At 33.9% G+C, this 22,636-nt stretch overlaps 3 protein-coding genes across 6 annotated transcripts in view; 1 reads left to right on the top strand and 2 right to left on the bottom strand.

Moving 5' to 3' along the window:
• LOC124633264 (allatostatin-A receptor) overlaps nucleotides 1–22,636 on the top strand; it is a 184,360-nt gene that overhangs the window by 94,481 nt on the left and 67,243 nt on the right. The window lies entirely within an intron of this gene.
• On the bottom strand, nucleotides 9,423–14,536 carry LOC124633266. Its single transcript, XM_047168443.1, has 2 exons — nucleotides 13,477–14,536; nucleotides 9,423–9,478 (listed from the first exon to the last, which is right to left on the bottom strand). Exons 1-2 carry the CDS (start codon nucleotides 13,865–13,867, stop codon nucleotides 9,456–9,458), a joined length of 414 nt encoding a protein of 137 aa, XP_047024399.1. The 5' UTR covers nucleotides 13,868–14,536; the 3' UTR covers nucleotides 9,423–9,455.
• On the bottom strand, nucleotides 9,674–12,227 carry LOC124633263. Its single transcript, XM_047168438.1, has 2 exons — nucleotides 11,137–12,227; nucleotides 9,674–9,736 (listed from the first exon to the last, which is right to left on the bottom strand). Exons 1-2 carry the CDS (start codon nucleotides 12,225–12,227, stop codon nucleotides 9,703–9,705), a joined length of 1,125 nt encoding a protein of 374 aa, XP_047024394.1. The 3' UTR covers nucleotides 9,674–9,702.

Genomic DNA, 22,636 nt, shown 5'->3' with positions numbered 1-22,636 from the left:
CACTTAAATGTTCGTACTTCATTTGAAGTTTCACCACTTAAGCTAGATATTATTCGTACACCTACGTTCACTGAATTTATAATTTTCTCTCAGTTAACTTATTATGTGACAGTTCACTTGAAGACTGACATTCAGACGTGGGAGGGTGAAACAGAATTTTGAATTTTGGGACATCTAGTTTCCATTCACCTTCGTATAACTTTTGACAGTGGGTTGAGGCCAAAATCAAAAACCTTAAAATATTGCTTAATTTTTTTTTTCAGTATACAAATATAAGGTCCTTTGCAGTTATAAGATCTGGCGTGCGCAACTACATATATATTTTGTTTAAGCACGATTTTAAATATCATTGTAAAAAAGCCCTGTTAAAGTTTTCATAATAGTGCGTTTACTTAATTCTACTATAACTTATTATCCAGACTTTGCATTTTTTCAGTCTTCTTCGAATCACTACAGGAAATGGTAGGGTTCAAGAGGCCTTACTTATGTGTTTGATTCATTTGTCACGGTTGAGAAAACTGATTAATCAGAACGATTAACAGCGCTTTCACACTAGTGGATTTTCTACTGTTTTTCTCTACACGCGACATATTCTGAGAAATATTCTAGCATTACTTGTCAATAAATATTGCAAATTTTGCCGAGCGTAAAATCCTCTAGTCTGAAAGCACAGCTTAAAGTTCATTGACTAGGGCCGTTGACATTTGGAAAAACATTATTTTATATAAGAATATTATCGACTAGGTATCAGAGGTATTAATAACAATATCTTTTAAATGTCAATAAGTACTCTGCTTCGTCGCGTCAAGCCTGATTAATTTTGTCGCGAGATATTTAGAAGTTTATTCTAGTGTAAATATTTTTTTTAATATTGAAAAGGTATACAAAATAGTTACAAGCTCTTGTTTGTGATTTTATAAAATCAGTTGATTTGCGTCGAAATTTTAGATATTTTTCAATGATATCTTTTTATACTTTAAAAACCTTCGTGGTGAAGTCGTAAATTCCCGGCTTCTTAAACGCGGCTTTGCTATTTCAATTGCAGGTAATAAAACTTTTCTTAGTTAATATACTTCGAAATATCTTAGATGTAAATTATTGACTAATATTAAGCATTTCCATCCAAACGTGGCAATGCTGCCTGCCTCTTCTTGGGTACAGAGTTTCTTGATACAATTTTGTAAATATAATTATTAATTTATAGCAAGTGTACCAATGTGTGTATTATATTAATGTTAAATATATGTTTCATATGTAAATATAGAAAATTATAAATAAAAATTATTGACTTAAAAAAATTGACTTGAAAAATTATGAATAGGTTGAGACTGCCTCAAGTTTATGTGAAAAGGCCTTTTCTTTATGACATCTATGTATTATATTATACCCTTGTACTGCATACTGATGGAAAACTTAAGATATTTTTACTGCATAGTGCATTTTTATGACGTTATCACTCAGATTATTAATCTTGACGGGATATGGCGATAAGATGAAATGCGTGTTTCTTGCTTTACTGTAAATGCATTATGAATTTTAATATGCGGTTGCAAAAGGTATAAAACGATATACATACCTATTTATTCTCGAGTTCAAAGAAGCCAAATTGGGTACACTTTCGAACCTCTGCTTTTCATAGTTAACCTTAGTTTGAACTTAACAAGATAACTAGTAATGTCACGTGACGTAGTACAATTAGTTCTGCTATCGTAAAATATTAACAATATATATTTTTTTAATCTTTTATTTTTAGAGGCTTAAACGCGGCTGCGTTATGCCACCCTCGTAAGGTTTTACACAAATTAAATAAAAAAACAAATAAGAAACTCTATATAAAAAATAGTCAATAAAAAATTTTGTGAATTAGTGAATTGAATTAAATATTGTGCATTCAAAGACTCAATGCCAGAGCCATTCGATATAATCAATGGCGACATGCACAATGGCAAATCCCACGCCTTACTTGAGAGACAACCCGAAACAGAATATAAAAAATTAACTAAGGATTGAATGAAAAAAGAAATTAAAATAAACTGATAATAAAATACACGAACTAAAAAGAATCTCTCCTCAAAAACACATCTTTTACAAATTTATAGATAGAAACACTCTGTTCCGAGAGAGGTCCCCCAAGCAAAACATTAACTCCACCACTATACATATCGCCACCGACCGCCGTACACAGCTGTAGCCTTAAACAATATTTTACAAAGGATGTTGTAAAAATCCATCCCAAATTCTGGAAAAAAAAAAATCCCCAAAAAAAAAATAACTACTAATATTAATCAATGGAATTCCTCTGAGCACCATCAAGTACATTCAAAGATAAACAAGTTGATAAAATCTCAATTACACGATATGGTGCGCTTATTGAAATTGCAATCTACTTGATAACGGGCTGTTTTCTATTTAGTTACTGGGTGTATTCTCATTGCAAGTAAAGCTTGTAACAGGCCACCATCATAGTTTGGAAAAGACTAGAAAACGGTCAAGCTGAATATGATTAATTTTGTCTAAGAACCACCACAGGTTAACCAGCTTCCAACCATAAAAATCGCATCCCAAAATCCCAATCGATTCATCTGTTTAAGGGCTACAGTGACACATTTACACATTGGTCAAACTTTTTGAAACACCCCTTTTCGTCGAACTTTAAAAATAGATCATTTCGAGGCGAATAAACTGAAAATAGAGTTTTATTCCGAAGGTTAAATAATCTATGATAATTGCGGTAGATACACAAATAATGTAGACGTGTTGGACAAAAGAATATTATAATGAAATGCTCCACCATTTTGGCATCAAATACACATGAAAACTGAATAAATTCCCACACTATCACCCATCTAGCCATAAAAAGTAGAACATAGGGGACCTAAAACTGCCCAAAAGGCCACGAATACTGAAAATGTATCGTTTCTAGAAGAAAAAGCTGAAATATATGAGTGTTCCAGCCATTATTACAGTCTATAAAATGTGAATATGATATTATCATAATGTAGGCATAGAGATATTACACAGTTTAAAAATATGTCAGTGGGACAAGCAAATGTACAGAATTTCTTTTTTTTTTGCTTTTGAATATTTGCAAATGCAGAGAGATTACTTTGGAGGTTACATTGCACCCAAAACATATTAATAAGTTATAGACTTGTGTGTGTAAAATGTACATGCATGTTGGCTTGCCACTACCGAGTGCTCCCGAGGTCTTTTTCTCCTTTTATCGAGTGTTTAATCATCTACCAAGCCCTGGTGTCTGGGTTTTCCCAAATCCACCTGACGGCCTCTGACTACCTCTGCCTCTGCCTCTGCTACTGGGTAGCATTCAGGGACGCCAACTTTATTTGCCCTCCCAGACATGGTTAGCCATACAAACACAATGTTCATGTACATTTAGGTACACACACAAACATAGTTTACCTGCTTTCGTGAGGAACATCTACACTCGACTACCTTAAATATATTTATTACAGTGCCGATGTCTAGACGTAAGACAAGTTTCAAGCAGAAGTAACTACATGAAATTTATAGTACTGCCTAGGTAGAAATAATGGTAATGTTTATCCAAAGACGATAAAGAGGATTTATTTTTATTGTGTTTATCAAATGGTTACAAGTCTATATATGTATAGAGGTACCTAGATACCTATAAGGTACCTAGATGCCTATGTGGTAGGTTTACACTACTACTACGTAACTCAAGAATGTACCTTTCAAGGGGAGGTAGCCTAGATCCGGGAAAAGGACATAGGATAGTTTTTGTCACCATCCGGCTACGGAAAGTAGTTACCTCGGGGCGCGGGTAAAACCGAAGGCGGAAGCCAGTACGTGCTAAAAATAACAATACTGCGTGGCTCATGCATATATAAGGTGCTTTAATATTACCTGACAGGACTTGAATGGGGGTTAGTATTGCGTTTATAGATTACAATAGTTAAGAAATTTCGTTCCCCGGAACAGTCAATTCAATTTGAGACATTAAACAAGTTAAATTAACATTGGCTCTACTCTGCATAACGTGGTTCACAAATTACGGGCGCGGCGTAATGTCGCTTCGTCAATGGAAACAACTGCTATCTCTTTCTATCTGTTCTGCAAGAGTGGCAACGCGCAACTCTACTGGATGGTTTTAAACTAATAAATTAAGTCAAATTTATACGTTTTTTTTTTTTGTATGAAAAAAAATATGACAAATAATCAATTATTTATCTTAACTATTGTAATCTATAAACGCAATACTACCCTCCATTCAAGTCCTGGCAGGTAATATTAAAGCACCTTATATATGCTTGCTTATACGTCGAAATGTCATACGATAGTAATTTTATTTCAATGGTTTGTTATTGAAACCATATTTTTGGTCGTTTCAATAAAATATTTTTTACAATACCAATTAATATTCATATGCTAAACCACGATAAACGGATTATATTGTTGGCGTTGACGGATTAATTGAGATATTCTCGAAATAGCCTCAAACAGGTCAGCTGTTGTTTTTAGACTGCGGTATCTATGTATAGTTGAAATATTTATGACTGTCATTGGTGTGCTTTTAGCCTTATAGGTCCTAAATCTAGGAGGGCATTAAATATTTTTTGTACCTTTACCTGTAGGTACTTCAATGTTTGATAGGTTTATTAGGTCCTTTTATTAGGGTTTGTAACTATCAAGCTGCATTTATTTGAATTTTGCCGGCGAGTTAATAACAATAATAATTTATGTAATAGTTTTACTACATGTTACACGCTACTAATTGAACGGGACATCAAAACAATATTGAACTATGTTCAAATATTCAAGCAACCCATAATTGGATGGCTAGATTACCTCATTTTATTTTCGAGCCCAAGTTTATACAACTCTATAGACCAGACTTAACACTCGTATTCATGCGTCTAAATAGGTATGCACCTGTACTCAGGTCACACTCGACGTAAGCAATTTCCACTCAATCTAGACGCTTCAGTCAGGGATAGTCTAAAAGGCAAGATTCCATCGGAGTACGGCTATTGACCCTGCTCGCTCTATCCAATCAACATTTCTAAAATGTCCGTGAAATTGCAACATGTTTTTTACGCGAACATACCTAATTAATTTAGTTAATAGTTTATGTACACAGGATACAGAAAATAAGAAAAATGGAACAAACGAATAATGCTAGTTTAGTAATTGTCAACTTTTTCAAATCAAATCAAATCAAATCAAATCATTTATTTTGCAAACATGGGTGGTAAGTACATAGATGTTACAAAAAAAATATAAGTTCTCCATGTTTTGCCGGCAATGGGCATGCAAATAACAAAACAGTAGTATTTTTTATGTGTATGTCTATGTTGTATACTATATATTCCAGCTGTTCCTGATATATACGTAATAAAAAAAAATAGTCATTAACTCTCACCGATGCACGCGATCTTTTGCTCGCGAACAAAGGTGCGTGTACAATTTAGTGGAATCTTACCTTAAGGCTTGCTCCATACTAATAGTTCAACAAGGCTTTGCACTTGAGATAGACATCTAGAATTCAGACTCCAATGTTTCAGTGGTTGTCGCTTAAACTAAGGTTAGACACTAACTTGTAGACAATTAGACGACGACACACTGAAACAGATGCACTACGACTGACATCAGTTCCACTTGACATTGCGTCGATGTGCCGGCGTTTCGGCCAGACCGTGTGCGCTTGCCGCGTTTGGTCATACAGTTGCGAAATTATCTGTATGTTGACAACGGCTCTACAATCAACGGAACCTACAAACAAACTAAGAGTACAAAATCATACTGTATTCTGATATGAAGATTTGAAGACACACGTGATAAAAAAATCACCACTTCAAAAGAAGAAATAAAAGAACGCGAATAATGAATTTGTTATATTGAAGGATCAGCAGAGTACATATATCGTGGACATGAAATGGACATGTTTGATTTGGGAATTTAGCCAGCATCGTCGTCTCGAAGTCGACAGTGAATGCTGATTACAGTATGTTACACGCAGTTCTGAAACGTTAAAGTTAGGTAATCAGTTTTAGTTTTGGAATTGTGAATTACAAATATGATTCGTTACGAACAAATGACACTGTGTTTTATTTATATTACTTGTGACTTTATTATAGTCAAAATGATAAGCAATTAACTGCAGCTCTCGTCAAATTACTGTCAATACTTAGTGTTTTGTTAATATTTCTTGTTTGACCCTTGCGTACTTACGGCCAGTTTCTTCATCAAAAGTTAAAGTTAAAGTAATGTCTAAAGTAAAAGTAACGGTCAAATTTGTTTTTTCAAGTCTAAAGTGACGACAAAACTAATAGAAAAATTGAATTTGACCGTTACTTTTACTTTAGACATTACTTTGACTTTTACTTTGGCTTTAACTTTTGATGAAGAAACTGGCTATTAGTCAGTAGCTAAACTCACAGTAAAGTTACTTTATGAAAGCAGTAAACGAGTGTAAACAGGCTTTTCACAAATAAATTAAAATTAAGCTTGTAAAATCGGTTTGCAAATCACATTATAGCAGTCCTGTAATAATCATGACAGACATACAGACATTTTGACCACAGGTAGAGTACCAATGTTATTATTTTAATGAAAACCGCTGTCAGTCAATTCTATTAAAATCCAAAACATACAATATAATATTAAGTAGCATTTAGCGTTGACATAATTGATTGGATAGATTTATTTTACACGCGTTGTATGAAATTAATTTTGATAATTAGCAATTGAGGTTTTACACGAAATCAGAAATCATTATAATCGCTGTGGATGTAACGTGTGATAAATGTCATTACTTTGTTCCTGGAACATGAATTAACATGCTTCTGCCAGCGGTTTCACCGGATAAACAGTAACATACTTATATGCCTTGCTGGCTATCTACAACTGAAAGTATTTTTCAAATCGGTAGTTTATTTTTCAGATCATCTAACAAACTGCATCAAGAGTCACCCCTAAAAATCTGGCAGCCTACATCATTAAAAAATAAGGTTGTTACTCAGTACCTACATCTGTCGAGTCTCCTAAAATCGACCAGGCATACACATGTACAACATATCGATTTTCATTATTCCCAGAAAGTTCATAAAACCTACCAAATACCTAAAGTTTATTATACTACATCTGCGTCATTGGATAATATAACCGACTAGAGACGCCATAGCTACGCCTTCCCTCTTACAAAGCTACGACAGCGCTACTCATACTCACCAATTTCGGTGATCGAAAATGTGTGAGTGAACTATCATTATTGTTGCAATAGAATATAAATAAATATAAAGTTAATTGGAACTAATTAACTTCATATTAAAACTATCTATTTTCCTGCGGTTATACCTGCGTACCAGGGGGAAGGTTATACCTGATAAAATATAGGCTATGTCACTCGGCATTGTGCTCAGGGCCTTTCCAGTTGGTTGTCTGCTCTAAGTAGCTTCGTTAGTATTCGCCTGAAGGCGACACATCTCCCCTCCTTTATTTATGTGCATACTGAAGGCTACCCTTCATAAGTTCAGCTAAGTTACGTTACTTACTAACTTAGTACATGTGAAGTTAAGACTGAGTGATCAAATTTTCATAACTTGGTACAGCGCTGACAACATTTTTAATGAAATGTCGTGTAGTTGGCTGCTTTGATAAGTATGCACTAACAACTGTCGTGGTGAATTATTTTCTTGTGTTAATTATGTTCTTATTTGTATTTTTTTTTAATCAATTAATATAATGTTTTTTTTCTATACTTTGACAATTTTATCATCTTCTGTCTGGCACTTTCCTAAGTAAGACTGGTTGTCACACTTTCCGGTTTGCAAAGATTTATGAACTTACCTGTGAAGTAACACATCTGCTGATTTCCCCTGTGTAACAATTTCAAATTAATTATTTTGATACCAAAATTAATAAAGGCCACATAATTACTAATTAAACAGCAAAATAATTGACAAGATGTATAGCATGCAGTAACGATGTTAATTTGGCAATCAGTTCCGATATTGATACGTTTTTATCTCATTAAGCGAGGGAAAGCCGCGGTAATCAACATGTATGCCAAAAGCAATTAAAATGTTTCACACTTATTTCGAAATTTTAATCAGTAAATCAGTGGTCATGATTTTGGTTTCATTTGTCCGATTTCCCGACTTCTGACTAAATATATGCGTCTGATGCACAGTAATTTATCGTGCCTTCCGAAACATGCAAGAACTCGTCATGATACATGATACGCAGGAACTCCAAAGATGATTTAGGGTCTTTAGGGTCCAGTCTGGTTTGTGTACCTACCTCTCGTACTTTAGAGACCTTGTTAAGAAACGTAATTCCTGTAAAACAAATATTAACACACGGCTATTTGTAGTACCTAATGTTTATTGTACCTGGAAACTGATGCACTAATATTATATAGCCCTAATATTATAAACGTGAATGGCTATTACATCTTGATGCAAAAAAATACAGAACTGATAGTCGATTTTGTTCGTCCGTTCCCTATAGTCGAAGTGCTAATTGATATCCTTGATGAAGAGGAGGATAACGTGCTGCTGAGGCTGTATAATGAAAATAGATTACCAATCGACACTATCTTTAAAAAGTAGAAATGAAGAAGAATACTACCAAATACTGATTCAAAAGCATTTGTTATTGTAATGAAAACAAAAGGAAGTTTTGCCGACTAAATAAAAACAATTCAATTCTGGTTTTACTAAGATTCTATAGATGTTATTAAGCGCTAGACCATGTTGAGATGCGTACGGCCGCGAGAGGCCGACGACTGTTGTAGGCCGCGCGCGGCTGCGACAGCCGCGATCCACGGAATTCTACCTTAAAGATTTTTTATAAACAGATAGCTACATCAGAATCACATTAGTCTACTTTTTATCTGGATATGAGTGCGGCTGAAACCACGCGTTTTTTTGCGTATTAAGTACATACCTACCTTTATTTTTGAGTAGTTGTGTAGATATTTATTTATCGATAGTTCTCGCATTAAGTGACTTATTCAATTAACTTCCTCCAACCGAGCACAAGTCCAAAGTTATAGTTGCAACGATTCGTTGTAACAATGCTACATAATTTACCTAAATTGACACACAAATCTATACTAATACAATAAATAGGAATATTTTTTTTGTTTGTTTGTACGCGCTCATTTTCACTTATCAAAGTCAAAGTCAAAGTCAAAGTCAAAATCATTTATTAAAATAGGCTAATACGATTAGCACTTTTTAACGTCAAAATTTTACAAGAATGACAGCACCCCCAAAACGCCCCCCTTTCACCACTTCCTAGTGTTATGGCTGGAAAGAAGAAGCGGTGAAGAACAAACTTCCCAGCAACACAGCTGTCTATTACAATTTAATTATTATTAATTTATTTTACAGTTATACAATTCAATTTTATTTATTATTAATTTAAAACACCGAATAATACAAAATAAAATAAAGCACTTTTGTTCCACTTCAGAGCTGCCATCTGCGTTTATCTGTGAAATAATCATTAACATTATAATATGCCTTTTTAACAAGAATTTCTTTAATTTTATTTTTAAAAGAACTGTCCGTTAATTCCAACAGATGAACCGGAATTCTGTTATAAATGCGTACACAAAGCCCCACAAATGAACCGTGTACCTTATGTAAACGATAATTAGGTGCGGTTAACTTGTGTTTATTTCTAGTATTAAAATGATGTACGTCGCTGTTTTTACTATATGAATCTAGGTTTTGCCTTACGTATATTATATTGGCATAAATGTATTGAGACGCCACAGTCAGAATACCAATATCCTTAAACCTTTCCCTAAGGGAGACTCTAGCACCAAGTTTGTATATAGCACGGACAGCGCGCTTCTGTAGTACGAAAACATTCTCGATATCGGCAGCATTGCCCCACATAAGAATTCCGTAGGACATGATGCAGTGAAAATAGCTAAAGTACACTAAACGCGCCGTGGCTACATCGGTGAGAGCTCTTACTTTCCTGACAGCGTACGCAGCAGAGCTTAATTTACCCGTGATGCCAGTTATATGCTCACCCCATTGAATTTTGGAGTCTACTGTTATCCCTAGAAAAGTCGTAGCATGTACCGTTTCAAGTTCCTCATTGTTCAAAATTACACCGGGACCGAGATTTTTTACATTGGGCAAAGCAAATTTAATACATTTTGTTTTCTTCGTATTCAAAACTAAATTATTGGCTGTAAACCATTGCGTTACTAGTGAAAGACAAGAATTCACGTCATCAAAATCTACTCTATTCCTATCAACTTTAAAAATTAGAGACGTGTCATCAGCAAACAATACTACATCACACAATGATTTTAAATAATATGGCAAGTCATTAATGTATACAAGAAACAAAAATGGACCTAAAATCGACCCTTGCGGTACGCCCAAACGAACGGGTAGATTGGAAGATTTGACACCATTAACGTCAACACATTGCATTCTACCGCTTAAATATGAGCTAATAACACTAAGTCTAAATACTCTCACTAAGTACTCTCTAATACCATAGTACTTTAGCTTCTGGGTAAGCGTTTCATGTTGGACGCAGTCGAACGCCTTGGAAAGATCACAGAACACCCCGATAGCATTCTGTGACTTCTCCCACGCACTGAATATATGTTTCAGTAGAGCAACTCCGGCATCCGTTGTGGAGCGACCCTTTGTAAAACCGTATTGTTCCGCATGTAAAATATTGTATGAATTAAAATGCCGGAGGAGTTGATTTAAAATTAGCTTTTCAAAAATTTTGCTCAACGCGGGCAGAATTGAGATCGGTCTAAAGTTACCTAGATCGTTCTTGCTCCCGGATTTAAAGAGAGGTATAACTTTACTGTATTTCATAAGTTCAGGAAAGGTACCTGAGTCAATGCACTCATTAAATATACGAGCTAAATAGGGCGCAATATCGTCAATAATACAGTTTAAGACTTTAACAGAGATACCCCATAAATCACCTGTCTTTTTTGAATTTAATGACTTGAAGGTTCTTACTATGTCATAAGGTGAAATATAACTAAAGGTAAATGTGGCTTCACATTGACTAACACTACTACGTAAAAGTTTTTCGGCGTTGGTGGCAGAGGAGTCTAAGCCGCTAGTGGTCTTGATTGGAATATTAGAGAAGAATGTGTTAAATTCGCGAGCTACATCAGAATCTTTCTCATAAACTTGATTCTCATTAATGATTTTATACTGATTATCACGCTGTTTGATTTTCCCGGTCTCGCTATTTATAATATTCCACGTCGCTTTTATTATACTCTTACTATTCTTAATTTTATTACTGAAATACATTGATTTTGCCGCATGACAAACTTTTTTAAACAATTTAGAATAATTCCTAACAAATCTAATAAAATTTTCATCAAAATTATAATTTTTCATTTCATACAACTCATACAGCTTAGCTCTACTCTTGTAAATGCCGGGGGTAGCCCACTCATTGAAGTTAGCCGTTTCTTTTAGTACGAGCGTTTTGGTTTTAAAACTAGAATTAAATTCGTATTTTATTATATCAAATAGTGCTCCGTACATTAAATGGGGATTGTTTTTATTTAATATTTCACTGTCTAGTTTCGCGTTAATATTATTTTTAAAACTATTAAAACGACTGGTTGTTAAGGGCCGACATGTTATTTCCCGCTTGATTTTATTCTTTTTATCAGGAAACCGCGCCAGTTGACCACAATGATCGGAAGTTAGGCCATTGGTAATCAGAGTCTCTGTGGCGCTACAATTAGTAAATATATTATCTAAACAGGTTGACGAGGTTGCCGTAATTCGAGTTGGTTCTAGAAATAAATTTACTAAGTTAAATGATTTAAATAAGTTTAGCAACCTTGTAGTTAAAGAAGATGATTCTAAAATATTAACATTGAAGTCACCGCAAACTAAAAGTGATTTACTAGTGGAATTAAGTTTAGAGAGAGAATTTTCCATTACTGATTCAAAAGTGTTAAAATCACCTGAAGGAGGCCTGTATACACAAATTATAACAAACTGTTCCAGTTCAACACATGATAATTCTACATTGCGCTCGACTGATAATTTTACTATATCTGAACGTTCCTTACATTTTAAATTATTAGTTACAATTATAAGAGAGCCACCATGGATGGCTTCCTTTCTAACGAATGAACTTTGTACTGTATAATTACTGTTATTAAGGAATATTATTTCACTATTTCTGTGCCAGTGCTCAGTTATGCACATAACTTGTACCATATAATGTTCAATGAATAGACTTAATTCTAAATATTTGCCGGAAAGGCCCTGAATGTTTTGATGTACAACATTCAGTTGATGTGGCCCACCCTTTGTCGCACCATGTAGTTTAAACTATCAGGTGTATCAATAGTTGTATTAGTAGAACTACTAATATTATTAAAAGAAGAGGTTACCGTAGTAGAACCCGGGTCAATTTGTATATTATTTGCTATCAATATAGCAATTTGTCGTTTATAATAAAAACTAAGATACATTGTATCATTTGTCACTACAAAATTATTTATAAATTTATTTGTATCAAAGTACATTATTCTATTATTGTATTGCCTGGTTATATTGTACATTAATAGATTTAAATTAAATATGTACTGATTTTGTTCTATAGTAAAATTTTTAGAATATGGTAAGGCACAGATGATAAACTTGCAATTTGTTGTATTATTTAATTTTATCATTAATTCAACACAATCTATTATATTTTGTTTATTGACTGCTAGACTATCTCCAAATAGCATAATGGCAGTTGAAGTGGTATTAAGGTTTGTCAATTTAATTGTTTCTATTATTTCATTGTAGCTGGCACCGGGTGAACAATTGTTTATTATTTTACTTTTACAATATTGAGAGATTAATTTACCAAAACCAAGACCAAATCTATCAGAAAATATTTGTGATATATTGTTTTGATTTTCCGAATTATTATTATATGAAATGCTTGATGGTGGAATATTGCACTGAACATTGACAACAGGTGGTATTATGTCACTGCTCACTGCTGACTGCATAGTACTAGGCGATGTTAACTCTGGGACAGCTTGTACTGCTGGTTGTGAACAAGTACAGTTGGTATATTTATTTTTAAGAGAATCAAGACGGTCCATATTTTCACTACCTAACTGGAGCAGCTCATCGGTAGCCAAAATATGTGCCTTTACTTGATATTGGGCTGTCTCATATTTGTGTGTAATTTTTGTTAATTCGCGTTGCAGTTCAAGCATTTCCTGTTGCAGAACTAGTGTGTCTTGGTCATACATTAGCCTACTTTGTAAAAGTTGGTTAGTGCACAAATTTAACTGATTTTTTAATTCAACTTTAGTTTTAAGTAAATTATTTAATTTATGTGTGGATTTTTGTTTATGACACACTTTCTTAATTTTTTGTATCAATTTGTTTATTCTTATGTATTTTTTAATCTTTTTGTGACTCAAATTATTAATATGAGGTGGATTTGAAGTAACAAGCTCACTGAAAAGGCGGTGAGTGTCATCACTTTCCTGTTGTTGTTGGGTTTGCTTGAAGCATATTATTGACTTGTGAGCATCATTTAAGCTTGTCTCCAGTACCTTAATGCGACTCAAAGCCCTCTCATGAGCATCACTACATTCACTAAAAGAACCTACAAAATCCTGTAACCTATCCCGCTGATCCAGCACATCCATATATTGGATGTGTAATTCTGCAAGTTGAGACTTCAATTCAGAGTTTTTACTAATTATTTTCTGAATTTCTTCCTCGCTGTCATCACGTTCCCTTAACAGTTGTTGACAGAGCTCTTCGGATGTTTTGAGCTTTTCCAGGGCTAACTTCAGTTTCACCTCCATGTCCTTGGCAGTGGCCTTCCTTGTCATAACGAACATGGTGTCAGGTATTTACTGAAAGCGTGGAGTAAACAAGATGAGAAAGACAGAAAAGAATAGTTTTAGGTAATAGGTTTAGGTGTTGGATTATTTAAAATATGAATTTAGTAGTTTCAAGATTATATAGCATAGAACAGTTTGATTTAATTAATAGAAAATTAAGTACAAAATTGAAATGTAGCTAAGTATAGATTTTGTTAACATAAATTATCTATAATTTGCCTTTAATGTGTAATGTAACAGAAGTTACTGTTAAAGGAACATGTAACTTATATGAAAATCAAGAATGTATTGGGACTTCTTTAGTTTTATTTGATTTTAATTTTTAATTTTCTAAGATAAGGTAGGTTACAAAATTGATATTAATTTTTATTTTTTTTTCGTTATTCTCACTTTTAAAGTAAATAACATAATCTACTGCCAGAGAATTAGTATAATAAAGCGTGTTACAGTTATAATAGAGAGATACTTCCCGTTAAAATCCGATTTATTTGAACTGAGCGGTTGACAGCTGACCGCCTCCGTGTTGTGTAGATTTTTACGAGTTATCCTTTTGCAATAACGTCACAAACATTTGTACACTATATTTACGACTATTACTATTAAATTATCAACTTTTTAGGGCGATTTAGCTAATTATTCTATTTTAATGCAATTTTTAATTATACAGCTGATTTTTGACAAGTCACCCGGCCGGTGTTGAATCGAAAGCTACACTCTTCCCGAGTAATAGACTATATTTTATCCCGGTAGGTACGGGCAGTAATTTCTACAGGACGCGGGAGAAACTGCGGTAACAACCTAGTATAGTATAAAAGCCAACTGCATTTGACAATAGCATAGGTATATGTAAATATTGTACAGACTCGCACGTGGCACCTATGTGCACCATCTATAGCATCGATAGACCACAGCACTATTATATTATGTGGGTGTCTGTACTCACGTTTCTGGGGAACGTGGTTAATAAACATACATACATAGATAGGTATTTAAGCGTATGTTCTGTGTTGTGAACTGAACACACATGTAAAGTTAAGTGAAGTAACGGTATACAGAGTACAGTCTTGAATCATCTTCTGCCTAGACTTTTTCCAACTATGTTGGGGTTAGCTTCCAGTTAAACAGGCCTGTATGTCACTTGGAACCTGTTGAGTTCTTATTTTCCTACAAAAAAAACTGGCAATAAAAACATTTTCACATAAGATTTACTAAACGGTTAGGTTACCACAAGTCTAAAATTACTAAGTAGTACCCAACTAAGTTACGATACTGTAACTATTTCAGAATTAGCTCAGAATATCCAAATAGCAACTATCCATCTCAACTATGGATGCATCACAACTTCTAGACAGTTGGTATAGCTGTCAACATACGGACCTTCCAAGGGATAGTTAAGAAGTTTATCAATTAGGGCAGTCGTGACCGTGTCAACTTTGTTAATGTGGATAAGATTAATTATAATGATTAGGAAGGGGACGGTAGGAGGAGGGATAGTTAGTTCAAACGTGACAGGTATCCTGTTACTATAATTAGGGATGGTCAAGGGATGAAAGATGATAATAATAGAAGTGTGGCTAGTGATGTATCTACATAATTGGTTGGTGTTTACGGAACAATTTATAACACAAAACATGCAGTTTAATGATCATAAAACTTTTCAATAAATTTTCTGTTGTATAGATGTAAGCTAAACCGTTAGAAAACTGAGTAAAGGTAACGGAAAACTTCTTCAGGAAACCTGGACTTTAAGGTTTAAAATTGCCAACAATTCTTTGAGCAAGCGTGATGATTGACGCTTATTAATTCTCTGTATATAACTACAAAAAAGTTGATAATGAACCATTGATTGTGTAACTCAAAATTTCTCTGAAACTCATCTGAAAATGAAGCATAAATTTTTAAGCGGATATAACTGGTAGCTTTAATTGATTTCATTTAAGTGCTTTTACATGTAATGCGTTAATGCTACGCTACTGAGAATATACTTTACCACGTAAGCCATGATCATCACCGTAAATATTACGAATCGGAATAATTTATTTCGTAAAAGCACTTTAATTTTTCCCTTTAATAAAAATAAATTTACCACATTAAAAATCGCTGAAAATATTAATTTCAACAAAAAGGAGGAATACATTTTTTAATAACGATATAGCACTTCTGAAGAGGAAGGTAGATGAAAAAATACGTTTTCCTACAAACAATCTTGACTGGTGAATGATGGATCTATGCAATATTCGCGGGAACTGGGTCATGGAGATTTAGCTTTGCGTCACAATTTCTTCGTTGCATCATCAGCAGATACTCGAGCGGTTAAGATAGATCAGATTCAAGATGTCTTGAAGAAAGATATGGCTATATTTGCTACTAGCTTCCGCCCGCGGCTTCGCCTGCGTAGAGTTCGGTTATATCGCGTTTCCAAGAGAATTCTTCTAAAGTCCGGGATAAAAACTATCCTATGTTCTTTCTCAAGGTCAACTCTATCTCTGTACCAAATTTTATTAAAATCAGTTCAGTGGTTTAGACGTGAAAGCGTAACAGACAGACAGACGGACAGACAGAGTTAGTTTCGCATTTATAATATTAGTAGGGATTATTATTATAAGTGCGAAAGTAACTCTGTCTGTCGGTTGCGTCGCTGTCACGCCGAAACTCCAAAACCAATTTTAATTTAATTTGGTTTGGTGAAAACATAGTTAAGACCACGGTTAAGACCCTGAGAAAGGATACATGATACAATTTATACGGGTGTGGAAAGGTGTTCCTTGGCACATGGGTGAAACTGCGGGGAATAGTTCATTGTTATATAACAATTTTATATACAGAATATTACAGATCTGCCTCAAAATCTGTTTCATTCGAGATTTCTTTTATTATACTTCATAAAGTGGTTTTCTGTTTATACGTCACAAAACCTAACACCCAGGCAGTTTATTATGCTAGAGTACCGAAATTTTCGCAGGTATATTAAGTGGAAAATTTGCGCAAATTGTACATCATTTGTAGCAATAAAGCCAAAATGTCTCCGGGGAAATACAAGTTAAGATACTGAAGTGGAATTAATCACAAGACGAGAAAAAAGTACGAGAAACAATTCATCTTACAATTGTCTAGTAACCCTAAAACATTATTTGCGAAGAATATTGTGTTCGATTGGAATAATCGATAAGATTTATCGATTGGTTCGTTGGTACGGCTCGTACCGTATAACCTTCCTGATATTTATGCAATACTCAACCTTCATTTGCAAAGACTGAGGAGACGAAATGGATACAATAAAAGACAGTCGTGGCATCAACAATTCAAATCAAATCGATATAGCAACAATTTATTGACATACTAGGTTTTGCCAGCGGTTACACCCTATTCCTGAGAGAACTATAACCTGTACTCGAATTATAAGTATCTACTAGTATATAGTTATTTTGATGCGTACCTAAGCTTTTAAAGCTATACTGTTTCCATTTTTTGAAAAAGTTTGTTCAACAGTTTGTACTTGAAGAAGTAAATAACATATGCACACTCACAAACTTTAGCCTTTATTAACCGACTTCATAAAAAGGAGGTTCTTAATTTGAGTTTCAACGTATTTCAGCCTAATATTTGTCAGCAACGTTTCTGTCCAACTTATTTTTTTTTTTTTGGAAAATGTTTTTTATAATATAAGTGTGTTACGCATATTGTAATAATGTCTATCTAGAAACACGGCAGTATGTCCGCCAAGTTCAAGCAAAAAAAAGCGACACACCGGCCGTGGGTTATATTACACGAACCATTTCGGGCCAAATTCGACCCCTCTATAACTCAAAATCTATTTTATTTACGCATATCAAATTTCTAGTATCTGTTGAGACCCCCTCTCTATCTAAAATACATACAATACGTTATCTAAAATACAAAATTTCATTAATATACCTATTGTAGGTCTTGAGATATTGACGTCAGAAAATCGCTATTTTTACACTCACTGACTGACTCACTCATCAAAAACCTAGACCACTTCCAATGGTCGTATTGACTTGAAATTTGGCATGGAGGTAGGTCTTTATGTCAAGGTAAAGGGAAAAATCTGAAAATGGCCAAGTGTGAGTCAGTTTCAAAATAATGAAGGTGTACATTTATACCCGGTGTAAATTTATACCCCTAAGGAACTAAAACAAACTAAATTTATCTATATTTATATAATATATCTTCGAATGGTCGTACCGATCTGAAATTCGTTACAAAGGTTTGTATTTAGTCAAAGTAAAGTAAAAATCTGAAAACGGCCAAGTGCGAGTCGAGAATGATTTCGAAAATAACGAATGTGTAACTTTGATCCACGAACATAATATATGATAACATGTCATGTCAGTCAGTTGGTAAATCTACTTCATTTCTTTGTAAGAAGCATAGTGCATATTCAAAAATCTGAAAGATGGTATAAATGATGTTACTTGGCAAGTTTTAATAGAAAATTATATACTTAGTTTAGTAGGTTTATAACAAGGTGTGTGAAAACTTGCCAAGTAACATCATTAAAAAGTAACTATTTTTAACTGAGGTATGTGTATGGAACTTGGTACTTATTCAGATCTCACTTCGTTTATAGGCGAAGCATTCCCATATTATCGAACTTGGCAGCCTTTCACATTTTTGTTTTGGGTAGATAGATACACAAATAACACGTTACTATGTAATTGACTGATTCAGCACATTCGATCACCACTGTCCTTCAAGCGTAATCCCAGTTTGCATATTTTTGTGGCCACCGCGCCCACAGCGCTAAGCGCTTTAACAGTAATAACAAGGAGATAAATCATGATGGGAATGCGTCGCTTAAAGTGCTGCTTTGCCAATCTAATCCGGCTGAACATCGATCAAACAATGAAGGATTATCGAAACTTTATTACGATTTGCCTCAAGTTGCTGGTGATGGCGGGTTGCCTATAAATACATATAATATTTTAATAATAATTTATTGATTGGTATTGAAGCGTTTATATTTTATTGCTATTCGATTGTTGGCCTCAAGATTAAGAAAATTTGGTACTGCTTTCATCAGTAGATTATTTTTGTTTTTTTGGCTACTATTCAGTTTAATGATTTATTAATTGTTAGATCTTTGGAGAAATGCCGATCATCTATGTGTTAGCGCTTTTTACAAATTAGTACATTATATAATGTTTTTCACTGTACGTCGTACTTATATGTAACTTATATAATAGGTAGATTTTAGTTACTATAATGTTCATCCATTAATGTATAAAATATTTTGAATTTAAGAGAGGCCTTGACTCTTCAGTTTGTTTTGATGTGTTACCAAGATTAGATAGACTAGCCTAATCTTACTTTCATAAATAAGAATAACGTTATTCAATTTAGGGTCAACCATCTTACATACCTACTATTCCTTTTTGAAAGAAGAAGCGGTAAAGAACAAATTTTCAAGCAACACGGCTGTCTTTTATAATTTAATGAATGGATGAATTTAGTGGGTGCGAGTCCCACATAACCTCGAATTTCCCTGAGCTGGTGGCATGTGTATACATTTTCTTTAGATGATAAAAAAGGGTTGTTAACTTTGTGGTACTATATTCAACAGGTACTTCTCTATCGCTCCATTTTACATCTTAGACCACAAACTATTAATACCCTATTTCCACCATAGCACAATTAACTAATACTTTTGTGTACAAGACTCCATATTTAGCCCCTTTGATGTCCGCGTGTGGCGAAATTGTTGAAATTTTTGATCTATCTACTTTCAGTTTTAATGCATTATTTTTAAACGTGGGTTGGTATTTAAAACAATGTTTCGTGAGCATGAATGAAATGTAGTGATTTTTTTGTTGTTTCCTGAGTTAGGTAGTATGCAACGTTTTAGTGAGAGTTCTGTTTTTTTTTTTTGTTTTTAATGTCTTTTTTATAAACCTACCTTTTAGTTGATTCTAAAATTAAGTACCTAAGTGACTTTATTTCAATTTACCCAGGTAAAAAGGAGCAAAAAGGATCTAACACTACAAATCTTTCGAATCGGACCAGTAGGTAGTTCATGAGATTAGCGCATTCAGAATAACAAACATATCCCTTCAGCTCTTCTTAATATTATTATACACTTACAGATTAGCCTTTTCATATAATACCCACTATCTTTATTATCCAAAAATTCAGTAGGTATGTAAGCCGTTTTGACCTTTATCCTGCCTAAAGGCGACAGGGATTGTTTTTTTTAAATTATCACTGCCAAGTTATATGTAAGTCACTGTATACAAGGGTCTATCCCTTGTCTGAAACGTCCTACCCTCAGGCTTTACATCCCTTCATGAAATCAAAAGTTTATAAGTCAAAATAATATTAAAATTATATGGAGACATGTACATATTAACATGACGTCTTTTTTATAAAAATAGTTACAATACTAAAACGTTGCATACTACCTAACTCAGGTTAGGTAGTATGCAACGTTTTAGTGAGAGTTCTGTTTTTTTTTTTTGTTTTTAATGTCTTTTTTATAAACCTACCTTTTAGTTGATTCTAAAATTAAGTACCTAAGTGACTTTATTTCAATTTACCCAGGTAAAAAGGAGCAAAAAGGATCTAACACTACAAATCTTTCGAATCGGACCAGTAGGTAGTTCATGAGATTAGCGCATTCAGAATAACAAACATATCCCTTCAGCTCTTCTTAATATTATTATACACTTACAGATTAGCCTTTTCATATAATACCCACTATCTTTATTATCCAAGAATTCAGTAGGTATGTAAGCCGTTTTGACCTTTATCCTGCCTAAAGGCGACAGGGATTGTTTTTTTTAAATTATCACTGCCAAGTTATATGTAAGTCACTGTATACAAGGGTCTATCCCTTGTCTGAAACGTCCTACCCTCAGGCTTTACATCCCTTCATGAAATCAAAAGTTTATAAGTCAAAATAATATTAAAATTATATGGAGACATGTACATATTAACATGACGTCTTTTTTATAAAAATAGTTACAATACTCATTAGAATTTTCGGGGTATTCTAACTTTTAACAATATTCTTTAACAAAATAGCCTCTAGATATGCTTGTTATTAGTTTTTTCTGTACTTAAAAAACTTGCGTCTAATTATTTTGTTGAAGAATTTTGTAGTCAGCTATTCTTTTCGGTTATTAATGAAAGAATCGAGAAAGTTTTTTTTGTAGACTTTTATTATTTTCAGAAATAATATCTAAAGTTATCTCCCTGTCTGTCTGTAAAAGTGAAAAGTTATTAATAAAGAAACTTGGGATATTCTTTACTGCTTGTGCGTATAAGTTTATTGATAAAGTCCATTATTCTATGTCCTTCAATAACTATCAAGGTCATCAAAAGCCATATGAGGATGACATCAAGGACTGTAACTAAACATTTCTTTTACCGAAATGGCCTTAACTAATTTTCTATATAGCGCTACTTTATTTCACGTAAATGTTCTAACTTGGACATTGGAGAATTTTAATTGTAGGTATGACTTACTTTGCTTTTCATTTTTTTTAACTATTCAATTTATTTTAGTATAATATTTGAGTATTCTAGTAGTGAAGATATTGAGGGCGCGGGTTCGATCCCAGGTCAGGCAAGTACCAATGCAACTTTACTAAGTTTGTATGTACTTTCTAAGTATATCTTAGACACCATTGGCTGTGTTTCGGATGGCACGTTAAACTGTAGGTCCCGGCTGTCATTGAACATCCTTGGCAGTCGTTACGGGTAGTCAGAAGCCAGTAAGTCTGACACCAGTCTAACCAAGGGGTATCGGGTTGCCCGGGTAACTGGGTTGAGGAGGTCATATAGGCAGTCGCTTCTTGTAAAGCACTGGTACTCAGCTGAATCCGGTTAGACTGGAAGCCGACCACCCCAACATGGTTGGGAAACAGGCTTGGAGGATGATGAGTAGTGAAGATATTCTTTAAAAAGTGTTGCGCTTAATTTCCTAGAAGAACTCGAGTCTTTGGGTCTCGTTGAGTATTTGTCTCGAGAACATTGAAATATAATTTTAAACATTATCTTTGGAACTTTGACTATTTGATATTGTAATTTGGTACATGATCGTATAATTTCCGTTAACGTTAAACAATATCTAAAAGAACATGATAAACAGACAGCATTTTACACAATATCTACTCCAAAAATGCCAAACAGTGTATTTTTACATTTCCTTTCAGTTGCAACTCTTGTGAAATGTTCAGATTTTCGTTCATAATTCCACTTTTGCCTGAACCAAAACTTGATTAGCAGTGCCAGTGAGGAAATTTCAACAGTAAAAGTTCACACGAGCGAATCTTTTTTTTTTATTTCATTTTTAGGACCTGTAGTGTAGGTACTTAAAATTCTTGTCCTGACTGTAGTTTCTATTTTTGATTCACAATTATTTTTATTTCTGCATTTGTAAGAGTTTAGTTTAAAATTAAATACGTGCAACTGCAGGTGTGACCTTTCTTTGAGGTGAGAAATCATCAGATTACCACTCTCGTTGTTCCTTTTGAAGGTGTCAGACTTTCACTGACTAAAACCCACCTTTGTTAGTTTTGTTTGAGCCCTTTGTGTGTGAATTGGTTTTGTCGCAGCTCAATGTCCTCTAAATAGTGTTTAATTATGAAAAAGCGATATTTTAAAACACGTGGGTATAATATCTAAACAGAAGAACGCTTTACACTAAAATACCGAAACTCTTAACATTGCCATCAATCATTAGTATAGCCCATTTAGAGCAGGTGAAAATTTTATCAAATACGCATAGTTTTTCAAAAATGTTTT

This window comes from Helicoverpa zea, chromosome 9, assembly GCF_022581195.2.
Source record: "Helicoverpa zea isolate HzStark_Cry1AcR chromosome 9, ilHelZeax1.1, whole genome shotgun sequence".
Taxonomy (NCBI): domain Eukaryota; kingdom Metazoa; phylum Arthropoda; class Insecta; order Lepidoptera; family Noctuidae; genus Helicoverpa; species Helicoverpa zea.
Note: the sequence above shows the minus strand (reverse complement) of the source record. Positions and strands in the feature narration are given on the sequence as shown.